General features: G+C 38.7%; 1 protein-coding gene and 1 pseudogene across 2 annotated transcripts; one reads left to right on the top strand and one right to left on the bottom strand.

Moving 5' to 3' along the window:
* The first annotated feature begins 875 nt into the window (after positions 1-875).
* Positions 876-1953, top strand: LOC147497890 (metalloendoproteinase 3-MMP pseudogene; annotated as a pseudogene). Its single transcript, XR_015195303.1, has one exon. The product of XR_015195303.1 is annotated as a metalloendoproteinase 3-MMP pseudogene (transcript).
* Positions 1954-13027: 11074 nt separating this feature from the next.
* Positions 13028-13939, bottom strand: LOC147497889 (uncharacterized). The gene is made up of 2 exons (XM_086563042.1): positions 13672-13939; positions 13028-13407 (listed from the first exon to the last, which is right to left on the bottom strand). Exons 1-2 carry the CDS (start codon positions 13937-13939, stop codon positions 13028-13030), a joined length of 648 nt encoding a protein of 215 aa, XP_086419168.1.
* Positions 13940-16267: the final 2328 nt, after the last annotated feature.

Raw genomic sequence — 16267 nt, 5'->3', positions numbered from 1 at the left:
CTTTGGTGCTGAATACTGAATGCTGAATGTTGAAAGTACCATTGAATGCTTAAACTACTTAAAAAAACAAACAAGTTTTGAGCATTCTGAATGCTTAAAACTTAACTTTAAGAGGCTCTCAATGCTGAATTCAAAAAAAACAAACAACCCGGCATGGTTAAATTGAAACTTTTTGAAAGTTCGTTGTTTTTTTAATAAAAAAAAAAGTTTGTTACTTTTTTGAAACCAAAGAGAAAGTTCCTTGTGTTTTTATGGTCATAATCTCACTACAATTTTAACAGAAGTCGTTAAGCCGGCCGGCCACAAAACTTGCTAGCATATTAAGAGTTAAAATTTGGAAGTGACTAACGTGTGTAAATTACAGCGTAATGACTAATCATCAATGTCCCTGTCCTGGTGGCGCGCACAGATATATATAACCTTGACTAGGTACTAAACATTGCAAAACGAAGTCAAGCAAATATCATAGTCTGAATTCTGAACGTGTTTAAAGTAGTATTTTGAAGTGGCGCGGCTTTTGTCAATTGTCTCAAAAAATTTCAACTACGCTGTCAAGGAAGAGCGAGACATTTGTTTTCGTGTGTATCAGCTTGTCTTTCTCTAGTCATATAAGTACCTTACCCGGCCCCTTGATGAAGCTTCTTTTCAACAATCTTAAAAAAAAAATGGAGTCGTTTATTTGGTATATGTACACATCAAACGATGAAACCTTGATATATGAAAATGTAAAGAACTTCTTATTGCCCGGTCTTTAAGTTTAGTTTAGTCAAAAATTACGACAATCTCAAGTCTAACTAAGTATTAAGGAAATGAACGTGTTGACCATGCAAAATGGCCAGTTTTAAGCTTAAGGTGCCTGTCCTTCAGAGTGTATAAATTAGCCTCAACGTACATGGGAGAAATGCAAGAAGCAGTGGGAACTAAATTTCTCAAGTTATAAGATTTGGAATGGCGTTCAAATTGTGTTCTTTCATTGTTCTTATATTTGTTCTCCTTCCAGTGTTTTGTGTTCAAGCCCTTCCCTCCAAGTCCAATAGCACCAAGCCAGAACCCTTTGAGTTCCTAAAGCATTTGAAAGGTTGCCACAAGGGAAAAACTGTTAAGGGAGTGCATGACCTTAAGCAGTATCTTGAAAGATTTGGGTACTTGCACTATGATAAAGTCACCAATAGCAGCCACGCTGTTGACGATGATTTTGATGAACTCTTAGAGTCCGCAATCAAGACATACCAACTCAATTACCATCTTAATTCAACCGGGACTCTCGACTCTGAGACAGTGACAAAAATGATGATGCCTAGATGTGGAGTTCCCGACATAATAAATGGAACAAGTGCTATGCGGTCCGGCAAAAATAAACAACACCGTCATAGTTCTGGTACTCTTCATACAGTGTCCCATTATTCATTCTTCCCTGGACTCCCAAAGTGGCCAAGTACTAAGACACATCTTACGTACGCCTTCCTCCCTAGTGCGAGGAAAGACATTTTGAGTCCAGTATGTGCAAGAGCCTTCGGGAGGTGGTCATCAGTCACACATTTTACGTTCGAGGAAGTTCAAGACTATAGAACTTCAGATCTTACCATTGGTGTTCACGGTGGCGCTCATGGTGATGGAAATCCCTTTGATGGACGAGGTGGAACTTTAGCTCATGCTTTTGCACCCACAGATGGTAGGTTCCATTATGATGCAGATGAGAATTGGGCTAATGGTCCTGTTGTTGGTTCATTTGATTTGGAAACTGTCGCTTTGCACGAAATTGGTCACCTACTTGGGCTTGAACATAGTTCAGTTGAAGGCGCCATAATGTACCCGTCAATTCCTTCTGGGGTTAAAAAGGATTTGCATGGAGACGATGTTCAAGGCATTAAAGCCTTGTACAATAGATAATTTAGAATCGTTGCTATTGTTATTTAAGATTATCATGTGTTATCGAATTTAATTTTTAGACTACTAATCATTTCAGCATGGTACCAATATAAACTGTAATAATTATATTGAAAGGGTATCAACATCACATGATATTCGATGTCGCTATTTTACTGTATGGTAGTACTGTGTTTGGCCCATTTCCCACTGGATCCTATAAATGATTTAGTAGCAATGCGTCCTTCAATCATGATTTTGAATGTCAACTTGTTTGGAGTCACATTCTTCGATCTCTTCCATATTGTTAAGCCAATACTGAGCCTCTCTTATCCTCGGGTCCTTACAATAGGCACCAATCATTAGGTTGTAAGTTCTTGTGTCAAATTGCCAACCAAATAAAAAGAAACCGGCAAACTGCCCCCCCTGCCTCCCTCGACCTTCTAGTTTTGCACATGGCGGAACAAAACGTTATAGGTCATTTCGGGATCAGTCACCAATTGATGACTTTCTGTTGGAAATAAGGTTGGATAGACGCCCACCAAGATAAGGATAAACCACTGAGTATAGGACTCTATCCTATCCGATATTAGATGAGTATAGGATTCTATCCTATCGGATATTAGATGAGTATATGACTCTATCCTATCGATATTAGATGAGTATAGGACTCTATCTATCGGATATTAGATGAGTATATAACTCTATCCTATCGATATTAGATGATATAGGATCTATCTATCGATATTAGATGAGTATATAACTCTATCCTATCGATATTAGATGAGTATAGGACTCTATCCTATCCAATATTTGGGAACCTCTATAAATAGACCCCCACCTCTCCATATTAATTATCGAACAACAAGAAAAGCTCTATCTCCTTTAATTTGACCTCCAACATTTTCTAAAGTAGAAGCCCGGTAATTTGTGGAGATTCCATAGGTGGTATCTTCCCTAGCCATTGTGGAGTTCTTGGTTCTTGGTTCGTGAAAAAAAAGGTTACTTCCCGTTCGTGGTTGGAACTTGACTTAAGCAAAGTTAAGAAGAAGAAGATCTTGAGTGTGTCAAGAACATCTTCTCCCGTAGATCAAAGCTTGGAACTTCAAATTGAAAGTTGGACCAAGGTACGATCTTTCTGTTTCACGCTAGCTATTTTATGCATGTGGTATAACGTAATTGTATATATCATAGGAATCATGCATGAGATATCGATAAAATCCTACATTGGCATCGAGCGGTTTTCCATGGTTTGCATGCTTTTTTTTGCGGTTTTGATCTTGTGATCTACAATTTTTGAAAAAATCGTTTTTTTTCAAAAAATATTTTAATTAATTTTTAAATAATTAGGTTGTTTAAAATTAATTAGATATTGCTTAATTTTTTTTTAAAATAAATTATTTATGGGAAATAATTAGTGGAAATTTTTTTTTTTCTAGGAAATTTTTTTTCTTAGAAATTTTTACATGGAAATTTATTTCGAGATTATTTCTCTATAAATTTTAGGTTTTTTTCACATGTATTTTTCCACAATTAAAATTGACATTAGGATGTTTATTTTTACCATGCAAGAATTATTTGAATCTGGATTTTACTATTGCATAAATATAAAATTGTTTGTTTTCTATCAACGGTCATATGAAAACTAAGGCACAATGCCTAAGTCACATAGACCCAAACTTGTAGGAAAAACCGAACCGGATCTTGGGAGGCGGGCTTCCAAGAAACGCATGACCGCAAAGCAATATAGAGAACTTTGAAGCCTACTTGTCTTGAAATCGATAAGATAGAGACAGAGCCACCATCACCGTAATATACACCAAAGAGCCCCAAATCCTATTCAAGATAGGAATGAGGCTCGACCACTTAAATCTCTCCTACATCGATTATGGGACGATGCTAAGGAACCAAATCCATATGATGTGTCATCGGGGTTTATTTTCCCACCTCACGGGAAACAGAGGAAGTGGCTAGTAATTTTTGAATGGTCCGATAGTGATGTGAGGATGAGGATGAGGATGACAGGCACCCGGGAAGCTTCTATGTTCATGGTTGACTAGCTCTGTTTAGTTCTACATTGTTTTTGAAAGATAGGAAACTCTTTTTTTTGTAGAAACAATTTTATGAAATGGAAATTTAAGTAGTAGATTTTTGCATATTCTATGTTATTGATAGTCAAATGCATTGATTTTATTTAATGGCTAGAATCATGCTAGTAGATTATCATGATCATCTCATATGTGAAAATGTGGATTACTTAGATTTAAATTTAAGAGATGATTCTTATTAAGTAGTATCTTATTTTTGGAATTCAAACTTGATAGAATGGCACCGATGGAAAATCCCCGTTTATGATGCTACGAAAAGGACTTGTTAAACGATAAGAATTACGAACTTTGGTCTAGGAAAGTTAGGCTAATTCGCAGATAGGAAGGTCATTGATGTAATAACCGAGACAAGAGCGTAACCTACATTTGAAGGATTAACACAAGTCGCTTATCTTCTTTGTACTTAAAAAGTACAATGAGTATACAAGCAAAGATAATGTTGCCCGAATTGCCATACTTGGCACCATGAGGAATGACTTCATGATGCGGTATGATGGCCTTGGATCGGCAAAAGAGCTATGGGAAGCAATAAAAGCGGACCTTGGGGTAATGCGACTCTCGCATGTACCGGTGAGGCTACAAATGAGCTTTGACAAATTTATCAAGCTGCCCCATACCTCTATGACAACAACATTGCACGGTGATGAGAAACATGGTTTGCCGAAGTTAGCCCAAGCGGGGACAGTCCCTGTCAAATGAACAACAAATTCAAGCTGTCATTAGGTCTTTACCTAAAACTTGGGAACAATTTTTCGTCTTATCTTGGACGATGACGACAATATCACAAACTTTGCACAAAGTGCAAAGGAAATGTGAGCTTGAGGAACAAAGGCTTCTCAATGAAAAGCCCGTTGTTCAAACTGAAGCAAATGTTGTCAACTCCAAAAGAGGAAGGCTCCTTGGAACAAGAAAAGTGGAAAAGGGAAAGGCAAGGAAAAGGCCAAGCCTAACCCACAAAAGAAACCTAGGAAGTCGATAGACATGACTAGTGTTGAATGCTTCCGTTGTCATCGATGGGACACTATGCTAGGGCATGTCCTTCTCCGAGGTGAGTTTTACTTTAAAATCTTGTCAATGTGATAAGTATCTTGTCATCTTTGTCTCGATTCATCACAATATTGGATTGTAGATTCAGCAGCGGATGCATCACATAAGCCGGGATAGGTCCCTATTTGAAGATTTCGGAAACTTCCACAAGGAACTTCGGAGAGTCCACATGGGAAACCAAAGTGTTGTTGATGTTTTGGGCACGTGCACTTGTAGGTTGGATTTTATGAGTGGGAGATCCATCCTTATTGAAGAAGTACTCTTTGTACCCTCAATTAGGAGAAATCTTTTTTATCGATTTTGAAATTACTTCAAGAATCCTATGTGTTTAATTTTTCCCTTAACTCGCTTGAGATATCTTTAAATAACAGTTTGATAGGTCATGCTTATTTAATGAATTCTTTTTATGACATTACACTTAGCACAAACTGAAGTTTTATGTCTAAAATGGTTGGTTGCCAATTGTGGCATGCTAGACTAGGACATATTGGACACAATAGGATAGACCGCTTAGCAAGGGGAGGGTTATTAGGTAACTTAACCCTGTTAAAATGGAAACTGCGGAAAGTTGTCTTGCTGGAAAAGCCACCAAGAAACCTTTTGGGAAAGCCCAAAGGGCAACTTATCCTTTACAACTTATTCACTCGGACATCCGTGGACCAATGAATGTAATGACAAGAAGGCATGGGGCTTTGTATTTCATTACCTTCACGGATGGCTATACACGATATGGGACCGTGTACTTGATGTCTCACAAATCGACGCCTTGGACTATTTTAAAAGTACAAGAACTTAGTTGAGAATCAACTTGATAGGACAATAAAGGCCTTAAGAACTGACCCATGAGGGCGTGAATATCTTTTCGATGAGTTTAAGGAACTCGTGAAAATAAGGGTATAGCTAGACAGCTAACTATTCCTTACCCCCCCCCGTGAGAATGGTGTCTCGAGAGAAGGAAATAACCCCTTTGGACATGGTTAGATCTATGATGGCTCAGGCTAACTTGCCTATCTCATTTTGGGTTGATGCATTGTTAACGGCCAAGCATACTTAACCTAGTTCCTTCAAAAATCGTTGACAAAACACCCTATGAACTATGGACCGGTAGACAACCCGTTTTGAACTACCTTAGACCATGGGGGTGTGCGGCCTTTGTCACTTCTCAAAATCGAGAATTTGGAAAGTTGAGTGCTCACGGAAAGAAGTGTATCTTTATAAGATACGGTGAGACTTCTAAGGGGTATGTCTTCCTAGGGGGAGGATACTCAAGGGCATGTCACGTAAATAGAAGCACGTAACGCCGATTCTTAGAGGATCAATACCCAATGAGGGTGAGGTTGATAAGGATATACAACTTTTACGGTTGATAACCTTATAGCTGCCGATGAACAAGGCGAAGATGAAACTTTCATCAACCCCGATTCTAGTAACAATGGCATTGGTCAAATGATTGATCAATCCCAACCTCGTAAGAGTGTTAGAGGCCATATCCCCAAACGCCGGTTTGAGATTGAAGGGAGATAAATATGACCAATGCACTTTACAGAAATATCCGATGAACCTAAAACGTTCAAGGAGGCTATTTTCGGGTCCAATACAAGTAAGTGGATGGAAGCTATGAAGGAAGAATTGGAGTCGATGAAGAAAAACAAAGTATGGGACTTAGTTGATCTACCTCCAAACAGGGGAGATCTATTGGGAACAAGTGGGTTCTCAAGATCAAGAAAAATGCGGAAGGAACATAGAAAAATTCAAAGCTAGGCTTGTTGCAAAAGGTTACAAAAAAAAAAAAAAAAGGAATAGACTATGAGGACACCTTCTCACCAGTAGTGAGATTTGCCTCCATACGTCTCCTCTTGTCAATGGTTGCCCATTTAGATTTAGAGCTTTACCGGATGGATGTCAAAATTGCTTTTCTCAATGGAGAATTACAAGAGGAAATCTATATGGATCAACCCAATCGGTTTTTCAATCAAGGGTCAGAACACAAAGTGTGTAAACCGAACGCATCCATATATGGTTTAAAAACAGACCTCTAGGCAGTGGAATCTGAGATTCCATGAAGCAATGCTTCAAGACAAATTGAAATGGTAAATGAGGACCATCAAGCAGATATGTCAAGACATCTAAAAATGGTTTTGTGATTCTATCTCTATATGTGGATGACATTTTGTTAGCAGGTAACAATAAGGCATTGATAAATTCCACTAAGGAGTGGTTGTCATTAAACTTCAAATGAAGGACATGGGTGAAGCAAGTTATGTCTTAGGAGTTAAAATAACTCGCGGATCGCCCAAACGCTTGTTATCTTTGTCTCGGGGAGACATATATCAAGAAGGTTTTGGAAAGATTCAACATGACTGATTGTAAGCAAGTGGATCTCCCAAGAAGTCTAGGAGAGTCTTTGAGTTCTAAAATGTCTCCCAAGAATCCCATTTGAAACTCGGGCTATGAAAAATGTACCATACTCAAGCGCACCGGAAGCCTTATGTATGCATGCAATGTCAGGTGTAAGGCCGGACATCCGCTATGCAGTTGGGTTAGTATCAAGGTTCCAAACAAATCGGGTCGCATTAATCGGAAGGTCTGTCAAGAAGATAATGAGGTATCTAAAAGGCACCGTGGACTACTCACTTGTCTACCAAGGGAAAGATCTTTAATCGATTAATTACTGATCCGATCGGGCTGGAGACCTTGATGAGAGGAAGTCAACTTCAGGATATACCTACATAATGAATGGAGGTGCTATATCCTGGAGCAGCAAGAAGCAAACTTCCATAGCACTTTCAACTATGGAAGCTGAGTATATTGCATGTTGCTCGCCAATGTGAGGAGGCTGTGTGGCTCAGACGATTCATCAAACACTTGTCAGTGTTCTCAAGAGTCTGCTGAACCAGTTCACATCTGGACTGACAGCATGGCTGCTCTTGCATATGCTAAAGATCCAAAGTACCATGGAAGAACCAAGCATATAGAGTTAAAATACCACTACGTACGACAAATGATCAAAAAAGAAAGTGGTTCTACAACATATATCCATCGATCGATGGTCGGATCCAATCGACCAAACCTATTCCAAAGGAACTCTTCCTTGCACATGTAAAAAAATGCTTGGGTTAAAGAGGATGTGATTATGTTAAGAACACTTTGATGGTTTAATGAATAAAAGTGCATTCTTTCCGGATCGATTGCATTCTCATTATAATCGCTTTTATCATCTCATATGTATGTCGGTAGGGTTGACGGTTCACTCACATGAACAAATCACTTCCATTTTAAACAGTGGGAGTTTAGCTTGACAAGTCACTAAACCTTATAGGAAGGGTGGACCTAGTGTCGAGTCATGCCCCCTTCTTATAATTGGATAAGAAGAAAAACAGCTTCATAGGAAGATTCGCCTAAACCTACAAACGGTTGTTGCCAAGTGGGAGCATAGTATCCTTGGAATTGTCATTAGGGATGACAACACTTGCATGGTATGAGTGGACATACAGATATCTATTGTTGAGTAAACAAATTAGATACTCTTGCCATGACATGTTTTCACACAACATGTGTATAAATGACCACCGAGAGCAAGAAAAGAAATATCCCTAAAATTTTGCTATGTGAGCTCTATTGATATATTTTTTGTTTAAAACATATCGAATGGTACCCTCCTTGAACTTTTGACCTTGTCAAGAAAATAAGAGGACTACTCGTGTAACTTTGGTTTGCTCCCCACAAGCTCTTACTAAAAAGAAATTTTTGGATGCATACCGAAGTTGGTAGAACTCGACGACAATGACTTAGCGTGCAAAAGCGGTAAAAGAACTGAAGGTTTATCACACAATCACTGGGATTCTACCTGGCCAGGACAATTGATGATAATTGTGAATCATGTGATACGTTTTTTGATTTTATGGTGTGGACTCATAGGGATGAGTGCTATTTGTCAAAGTGATGAAACAAACAGATCTTGGGGTATACACACACTCTCCGGATATTAGGTTTTCGGATTCATCTTTTTAAGATCACTTTCATGGTAGATCCGCGGTCGCTTTTCTTTTCATTGCGACTTGCTACTTCACATATATCATGATACGTGTCTTTAGGGTCACACGAACCATTTGCCGTGTGAGACACACAAATGGCTAAGCATTCTACTTAAATGCTTCTCTTAGAAACCTTCTTCGCCCGTTGGGCGAAAGTGGGAGATGTTGGAAATAAGGTTGGATAGGCGCTTCACCAAGATAAGGATAAACCATCGAGTATAGGACTCTATCCTATCCGATATTAGATGAGTATAGGATTCTATCCTATCGATATTAGATGAGTATATGACTCTATCCTATCTCGATATTAGATGAGTATAGGACTCTATCCTATCGATATTAGATGAGTATATAACTCTATCCTATCTGATATTAGATGAGTATAGGACTCTATCCTATCAGATATTAGATGAGTATATAACTCTATCCTATCTGATATTAGATGAGTATAGGACTCTATCCTATCCAATATTGAGGAGGTGGGAACCTCTATAAATAGACCCCCCACCTCTCACATATTAATTATCTGAACAACAAGAAAAGCTCTCTCTCCTTTAATGGCAGCCTCCAACATTTTCTAAAGTAGAAGCCAGTAATTTGTGGAGATTCCATAGGTGGTATCTTCCCTAGCCATTGTCAGTTCTTGGTTCTTGGTTCGTGAAAAAAAGGTTGCTTCCCGTTCGTGGTTGGAACTTGACTCAAGCAAAGTTAAGAAGAAGAAGATCTTGAGTGTGTCAAGAACATCTTCTCCTGTAGATCAAAGCTTGGAACTTCAAATTGAAAGCTGTGACCAAGGTACGATCTTCTGTTTCCGCTGCGCTATTTTATGCATGTGGTATAACGTAATTGTATATATCATAGGAATCATGCATGAGATATCGATAAAATCCTACACTTTCCATCAAGGATAACAATTCTTCTGCTGGTTCGGAAAAATTGTTAGTGCAGAAGAACTTAACTACTAGGAACAAGGATGGGCTTTTCCCCCATTAATAACCAGAAAGTCTTTTGAGGCCAAAACATTCCCATACTCGCAAAACTGATGTATAAGTGTAGTGTAGGTAGAGCTGTCGAGTGTCAGACCCTTGGAGCGTTTCTCCTTAAAGAGTTAAACTGCCTCATTCATTCTCCCAGCCATGCAGTAGCTATCGATCAAAATGTCACAATAGCTAAGAGAGCTGTGAGGTTTGTGATCTGCAGCACCATCCATTAGGTGAAGAAGTCTTTTTCGCCTCTTCCACTAGTCCTTGTAAAATTAATTGTCTTTCCTTTTCAAATTATTCTTTCTAGAAATGGTTCTATACTAATACAATAGAGAAGAAATACTCTTCACTTCACAGTGGGAGGAAAATGGTTTCCACCCTGAGGCTGAGACGTATGACTATGCGAGATATGGTAGATGAAGCTCGGAATTTTCTCAATGAGATGGTGGATAAGAGGTTGGATCTTGTAGATGTTGCTGTGGAATTGCTGTTATTGTGTTAGAGGATTGCTTAGAAGGTCAAGTTTAAATAGACACAATGCAATTTTTTTATCATAAGATAGAGAAAGGTCTCTTATCTGATGCAGAGATTTCTTACAATCTTGTCTATGAGAATGCTTCCAACTCGCAATTGCTTGAAGTTGATGGCCGTCAACAAGATGTCTTATTAAGGTCTCGTCCCATGTATCTTCAGGAACATGGCATGTTTGTATGTCTGCTTTTAATTTTGTGTTGATAGAAATTGCATTGGGCAGAACTCCTACACAACAGAGCAAAACAAAATTAGACGACTGCGGACTGCCGGATCTTCTTTTAAACCACATCTCTCTATTAGAATCGTGACTTATTCTCATCCTCTTTGAGGGTGATGCGAATCAATGTCCCTATCCTGACGCATATATATAAGCCTGAGTGCCTGACTACTACTAGCCAGTAGCCACTAGGTACTAAACTTGCAAAACAAGGAATGTTTGAAGGTGATTTTGTCAAATGCCTCAAAATATTTAAACTTGTCGTTACTAGTATGACAAATTTGTTTTTCAGTGTATGACCGATAAGTATTTCTCTACTCATAAAAGAGCGTTTGTTGTACCCCCTTGACGCTGCTTCTTTTCAATTATCCGAAATTTCCTAGTCACGAAATCAATCTTGATTGGAAGGTGAGTAAAGTTCTCTCCCTGAAACTTCTTTTCAATCACTGTAAAGAAAATGATCAGGTCGTTTAGTTGGTATATATAAATGTACTCATCAAAGTGTTGAAGTATGTAAAGTATCCCACGTTTCTAAAAGTGTAGATACGTAATTAGTAGTTGCTGTTTTGAGTAACTTAACACCCAAGTAAGTCAAGTATAAATATATTAACTAAGGTGTAGAAAATAAGAACTCTAACCCTATATTCTAGCCTCCTCTCTTCTCCTTTTTCTTCTTACTGGTTTCCCCCATTACAACAATGTCACAACTCTCCTAGCATCATCATTGTCATGGTATCGGAGCATCAAGTTCAAATCTAAGTTTAGTGGTATGCTAGAAGAGGTAACCCCCAAAATAAGTATACAAGAAAAAAAAATCAATTCTTTTTCAGTTTTCAGTATAGTATTCAATTTAAGTTTTAATCTGTCTTATAAGAAGTTTCCGCTGGTGTTTAAAGTTTGTTTTAAGAATGCTAGGAAAGAGATCCGAAGTTTATCAATATTGGTTTCTTAGTATTGTTTTGCTTCTGCAGTCTCCTTCTTCCGCAGTCTCCTTCTTAGTATTGATAAAAGGGGCACAACCTTTCTGTATCTCGCAGTCTCTGGAGTTAGTATTAGACAAGGCACGCACGTGCTCGGTTTAGCCTTCTACTAGGCGCGTACGCGCTCTGGGCTCTGTATCTCGCAGTTTATAGTGGAAGGTGCGCACGTGCTCGGTTTAGCCTTCTGCTAGGCGCGCACGTGCTCTGGGTTGTTCGTCTAGCACACTCTCTTCCACTACATCATATATTTTTTTTTACTTAAAGGTAATTGATTAATTAATAAAATAGGAAGTTACAAAATGTTTCTAACTGTACATGCACAGTTTCTTCTCACCAATATTCATTTATCTTTCTAAGAAACAAATCTAAAATAGGTGAGATCCGGATTTTCCACTCTCAAAAACTCTAGCCTCACATCCCACCACCTATGTATACCAGCAGGTAGAGTCGCACCATACTTTGACATGCAATCTGCAGCAAAGTTGACTTCTCACCAAGTGTGGGTGATGTTTATCCATGTAGCCTCTCTCTTGAGCTACTCCCAAGTGTCCTTCATTAACCAGTGAACATTGTTCTGTTGGAAAGCTTGAACCATCACCTTTAAGTCTGACTCTACCCAGATGGATGTCCAACCCATCTCTAGAGCCTTCTTAATACCCTCCAAGTGTCTTTCATTGACCAGTGAACATTGTTCGATCTGCTGGAAAGCTTGAACCATCACCTTTGAGTCTGACTCTACCCAGATGGATGTCCAACCCATCTCCAGAGCCTTCTTAATACCCTCCAAGATCGCACCTGCCTCTGCCATGATATTTGTTGTGATTCCGAGCCCTCATGCTGCTACGCCCAGAACTTTACCAGTTTTGTCTCTGAAAGTATTGCCCCACCTTGATCTTCTTGGGTTCCCAATTGAGCAACCATCTGTGTTCACTTTCATTATGTTCTTTGGTGGCAGTAACCAATAGCATTCGATTACCTTCTGCAAGCCCCGAAGCTTGTGCTTTAGTCTCAATCTTTGCAGGAGCATCATATCTTGAATGTTGTTGTTCATGTGCCCCTTCGATTTGCTATGGGCGACTCTAACCATTTCTCTCCTGATCTCCTGACAAATGAATTTGAAATTCGAAGCCTTTTCATCATAAATTACCTGATTCCTATTTTTCCATATGCTGACTAAGCAAGTGATGCTTGTTGCTCTCCACATGTCCAGCACCAGTGAGCTGAAATGTTTACATTGCTGTAGAATATCATTTGTCTCCTAAGGAATCCTTGTCAGGCTAAAAAGGTTGGCAAGATATGTCCAAGCTCGCACTGCTATATCACATTGAAGCAACAAGTGGGATTGTGTCTCTTCATTTCTCTTGCATACTCCGCATCTGGAGGCGAGCTTGATCTTCATTTTATCTTTCATTCTATCATCAGTATGCATTGCACCACGAAAGATCTTCCATCCTGTACCTTTAACTTTCGGTGAAGCAAGGGAGCTCCAAAGAAATTTTGCCCATCTCTGCTTTTGTGATTTGCTTCTGATATCCTCATAATCCCCAGCCACTGTGAAGTTTCCCGTAGGGGAAGAAACCCATACTCTTCTGTCTTCAATTGTCAGCCTTGGCTGCTGCAGTGTGCCGGTGTCAATGCCTACTCTTTCGAGGATTTGTAACATTGAGTTGTTAAAAATCCATTGGTTTCCTTGTATACAACTTGCAAGCTTCTCTTTGTACCTGAGGACCTCCTTTCTTTCTTCCTTGAAATGATCACATATTGGCTTTGTCAAGGACTAGTTGTCCCCCCAAATGTTTATGGAGTTTCCCTTTCCTATGATCCATCCATGATGCGGTCCCATTTCTTTGAGAGCCCATTTAATTCCTATCCAAATTGTGGAGGTTTTGTAAGTTTTCCAACCTCCGACTCTGTTGGTGTACTTTGCCTTCATAAACTTTGCCCAGTCTAAATCCTCATTTAACAGTGCCCATGCCAACTTCATAAGCATTGCCAAATTGATATCCTTTATTTTCCTGATACCCTGTCCCCCTTCCTCCAATCGCTTGCAAGTCTTTTCCCAAGAAACTGTGGTAGCTTTCTTGGTTGATGGATCCCCAGTCCATATAAAGTTCCTGATGATTGCCTCTCCTTCTTTTATGATAGACTGCGGCCACTTATAGATCGTCATATTGTGCACTGGGATGCTATTGAGTACATACTTTCCAACACCACCCTTCCTTGGAATGAGAGCATGTATCCAACCCAACCTGCAGCTTTCTTCCTTATTTTATCCACTAATAGAGCCAGAGCTGCTTTGGTAGGTTTTCCCATGAAGAGTGAGACTCCCAGATATCTCTCTAGTAATTCTCCTTCTTTCATATTCAGAGTTGCCATGATTTTTGTCTTCTTTCTTTCTGTCATAAGGGTCAGAAAGATCTTACACTTCTCTTTGTTAAAGGATTGTTCTGAGGCTGCCTTATACCTGTCAAGAAGTTTAACAAGGTTTTTAATACCTCTCAGATTGGCATTGCAAAAAAGGAATAAGTCATCAGCAAACATGAGGTGAGAAGGGCTAGAATATTTGGAGTTTATTATCATGTGCTTCAGCTTTCTTTCCTGTACCAACTTCTGTATGCCTCTACTAAAACATTCCTCTGCCAGTGCAAAAAGTAGAGGAGACAGCGGATCCCCTTGTCTCAGCCCTCTCTGTGCTTCAAAGAAACCGATTGGCCCATTCAACATGATAGACATAGAATTACTTGAGATAGCTACTTGCACCCATTGAATCCATCTATTCCCAAAACCAAGTCTTCTCATAACCGCCCAGAGAAACTACCAATCTATGGTGTCAAACGCCTGAGTTATGTCCAGCTTGATTCCTATGCTCCCCCCATGTCTAGATATCTTGAGGTCATTGACAAGTTCTGATGCTAGACCAATTGCTTGCTGTGAATTCCTGTACGTGCACAATGAACCCATATTGTTCCTTTGACACTATCCTATCTGCAATGGGCCCCAACCTCATGGCCATGATTTTGGTGATGACTTTGAAGGTAAAGTTCGAGAGGCATATCGGCCTATATTTGTTGAGTTGTGCGTTCTTCTCTTTCTGTACCATAACTATAAAGCTGGAATTGAACCCCTTGGGCAGCCTTGCATATTTGAAGAAGTATAGGACTGCTCTAGTCAAGTCGTGCCCCACTATAGCCCAATAGTGCTGGAAGAAGAATCTGTTAAATCCGTCTGGTCCCGGAGAACTGTCTTTTTTAAGTCCAAACACTGCTTTTCTTATCTCTTCTTTATCTGGCATCTAGCACATCATGTTGTTATCATCCTCCTCAACCATTTCTGGCATCATACTTATCAATTCCTCATCTTGATCATGACTCACTCTGCTGAATTTTTCTTTATAATGGTTCACCATGTAGTCTCCAATGTCCTTCTGATTCCGCATCTTGATGCCCTCATTGTTTCTCAGTTCAGTGATCATACTTTTGCTCTTTTCCAAGTTTACTAGCGCATGAAAAAACTACATCAGAAAACCTCATAAACAACGGCAAAAACCGGCCTAAAATGAGATTCACGACGGTAAAAACCGTCTTCAATTCCATCGTATATCCCTCTGTCGTTAATATTAACGACGAAATATATTGTTGTATCATTAATTAGAAAACGACAGGGTAACGACGGTATATCTTGTGCTAATATTAATGACGGAATTTATTGTCTTAAAACCACTTCCCAAACGACTTTATTTTTTTTGAATATGCGACCCCTTAAACTGTCATAATATTAATTTTTTACTTTTTTTTTTAATGTTTAACATTTTGTTTATTTTTTTTTTCTATTTTTGACATTATTATTATTTTTTTTATTATTATTATTATTTCTATTTTAACATGGAATGATCTTTTTTTGGTTACTTGTGTTCCGAAATATCCAAAAAAAGGAACATACATGTAAACTATGCACCATATCCAAAAAAAATTAAAATAGGAACATACATAAATAACTTGTAATTTCAAATTAAAACATTGAACCAGTAGTACAACTTAATATTCGTCTTCTTACAAAAGAACAGACCTATAAGATTTACATCTGACATAATTAAACATCGGTGTACAAAAAACATATCAGATAATCTAATCCTTCACATGCATCCTGATATACAAAATGTTAAAGCTAAGACATGTACAAGCATCTTCCAAAACCCCCATAAACACCGATATCAAAAGAGGAGATGAACTTACAAAAGTCACATCCACATCCTGCAAACAAATTTAAAGTACATATGTATTAGTATCAATCAAAAACGTTAATATAAGTTACTATAAGATCATATATATATATAAGTCATCATATATATATATATACCTAACAGTTAAAGACGGTAAAAGCTTTAAGACATTCGATAATCCCGCCTATCTCCTCCTCCCCAAGAGTTTCCATACTTTGAGCAGTAGGTACAAGCACCAAATCCAAAACAACATCATAAGTTTGAATTATTTCTTGATTG

Source organism: Coptis chinensis, chromosome 5 (genome assembly GCF_015680905.1).
Source record: "Coptis chinensis isolate HL-2020 chromosome 5, ASM1568090v1, whole genome shotgun sequence".
NCBI lineage: Eukaryota > Viridiplantae > Streptophyta > Magnoliopsida > Ranunculales > Ranunculaceae > Coptis > Coptis chinensis.
The sequence above is the reverse complement of the archived record's forward strand: the minus strand, read 5'-3'. Positions and strand labels throughout refer to the sequence as shown.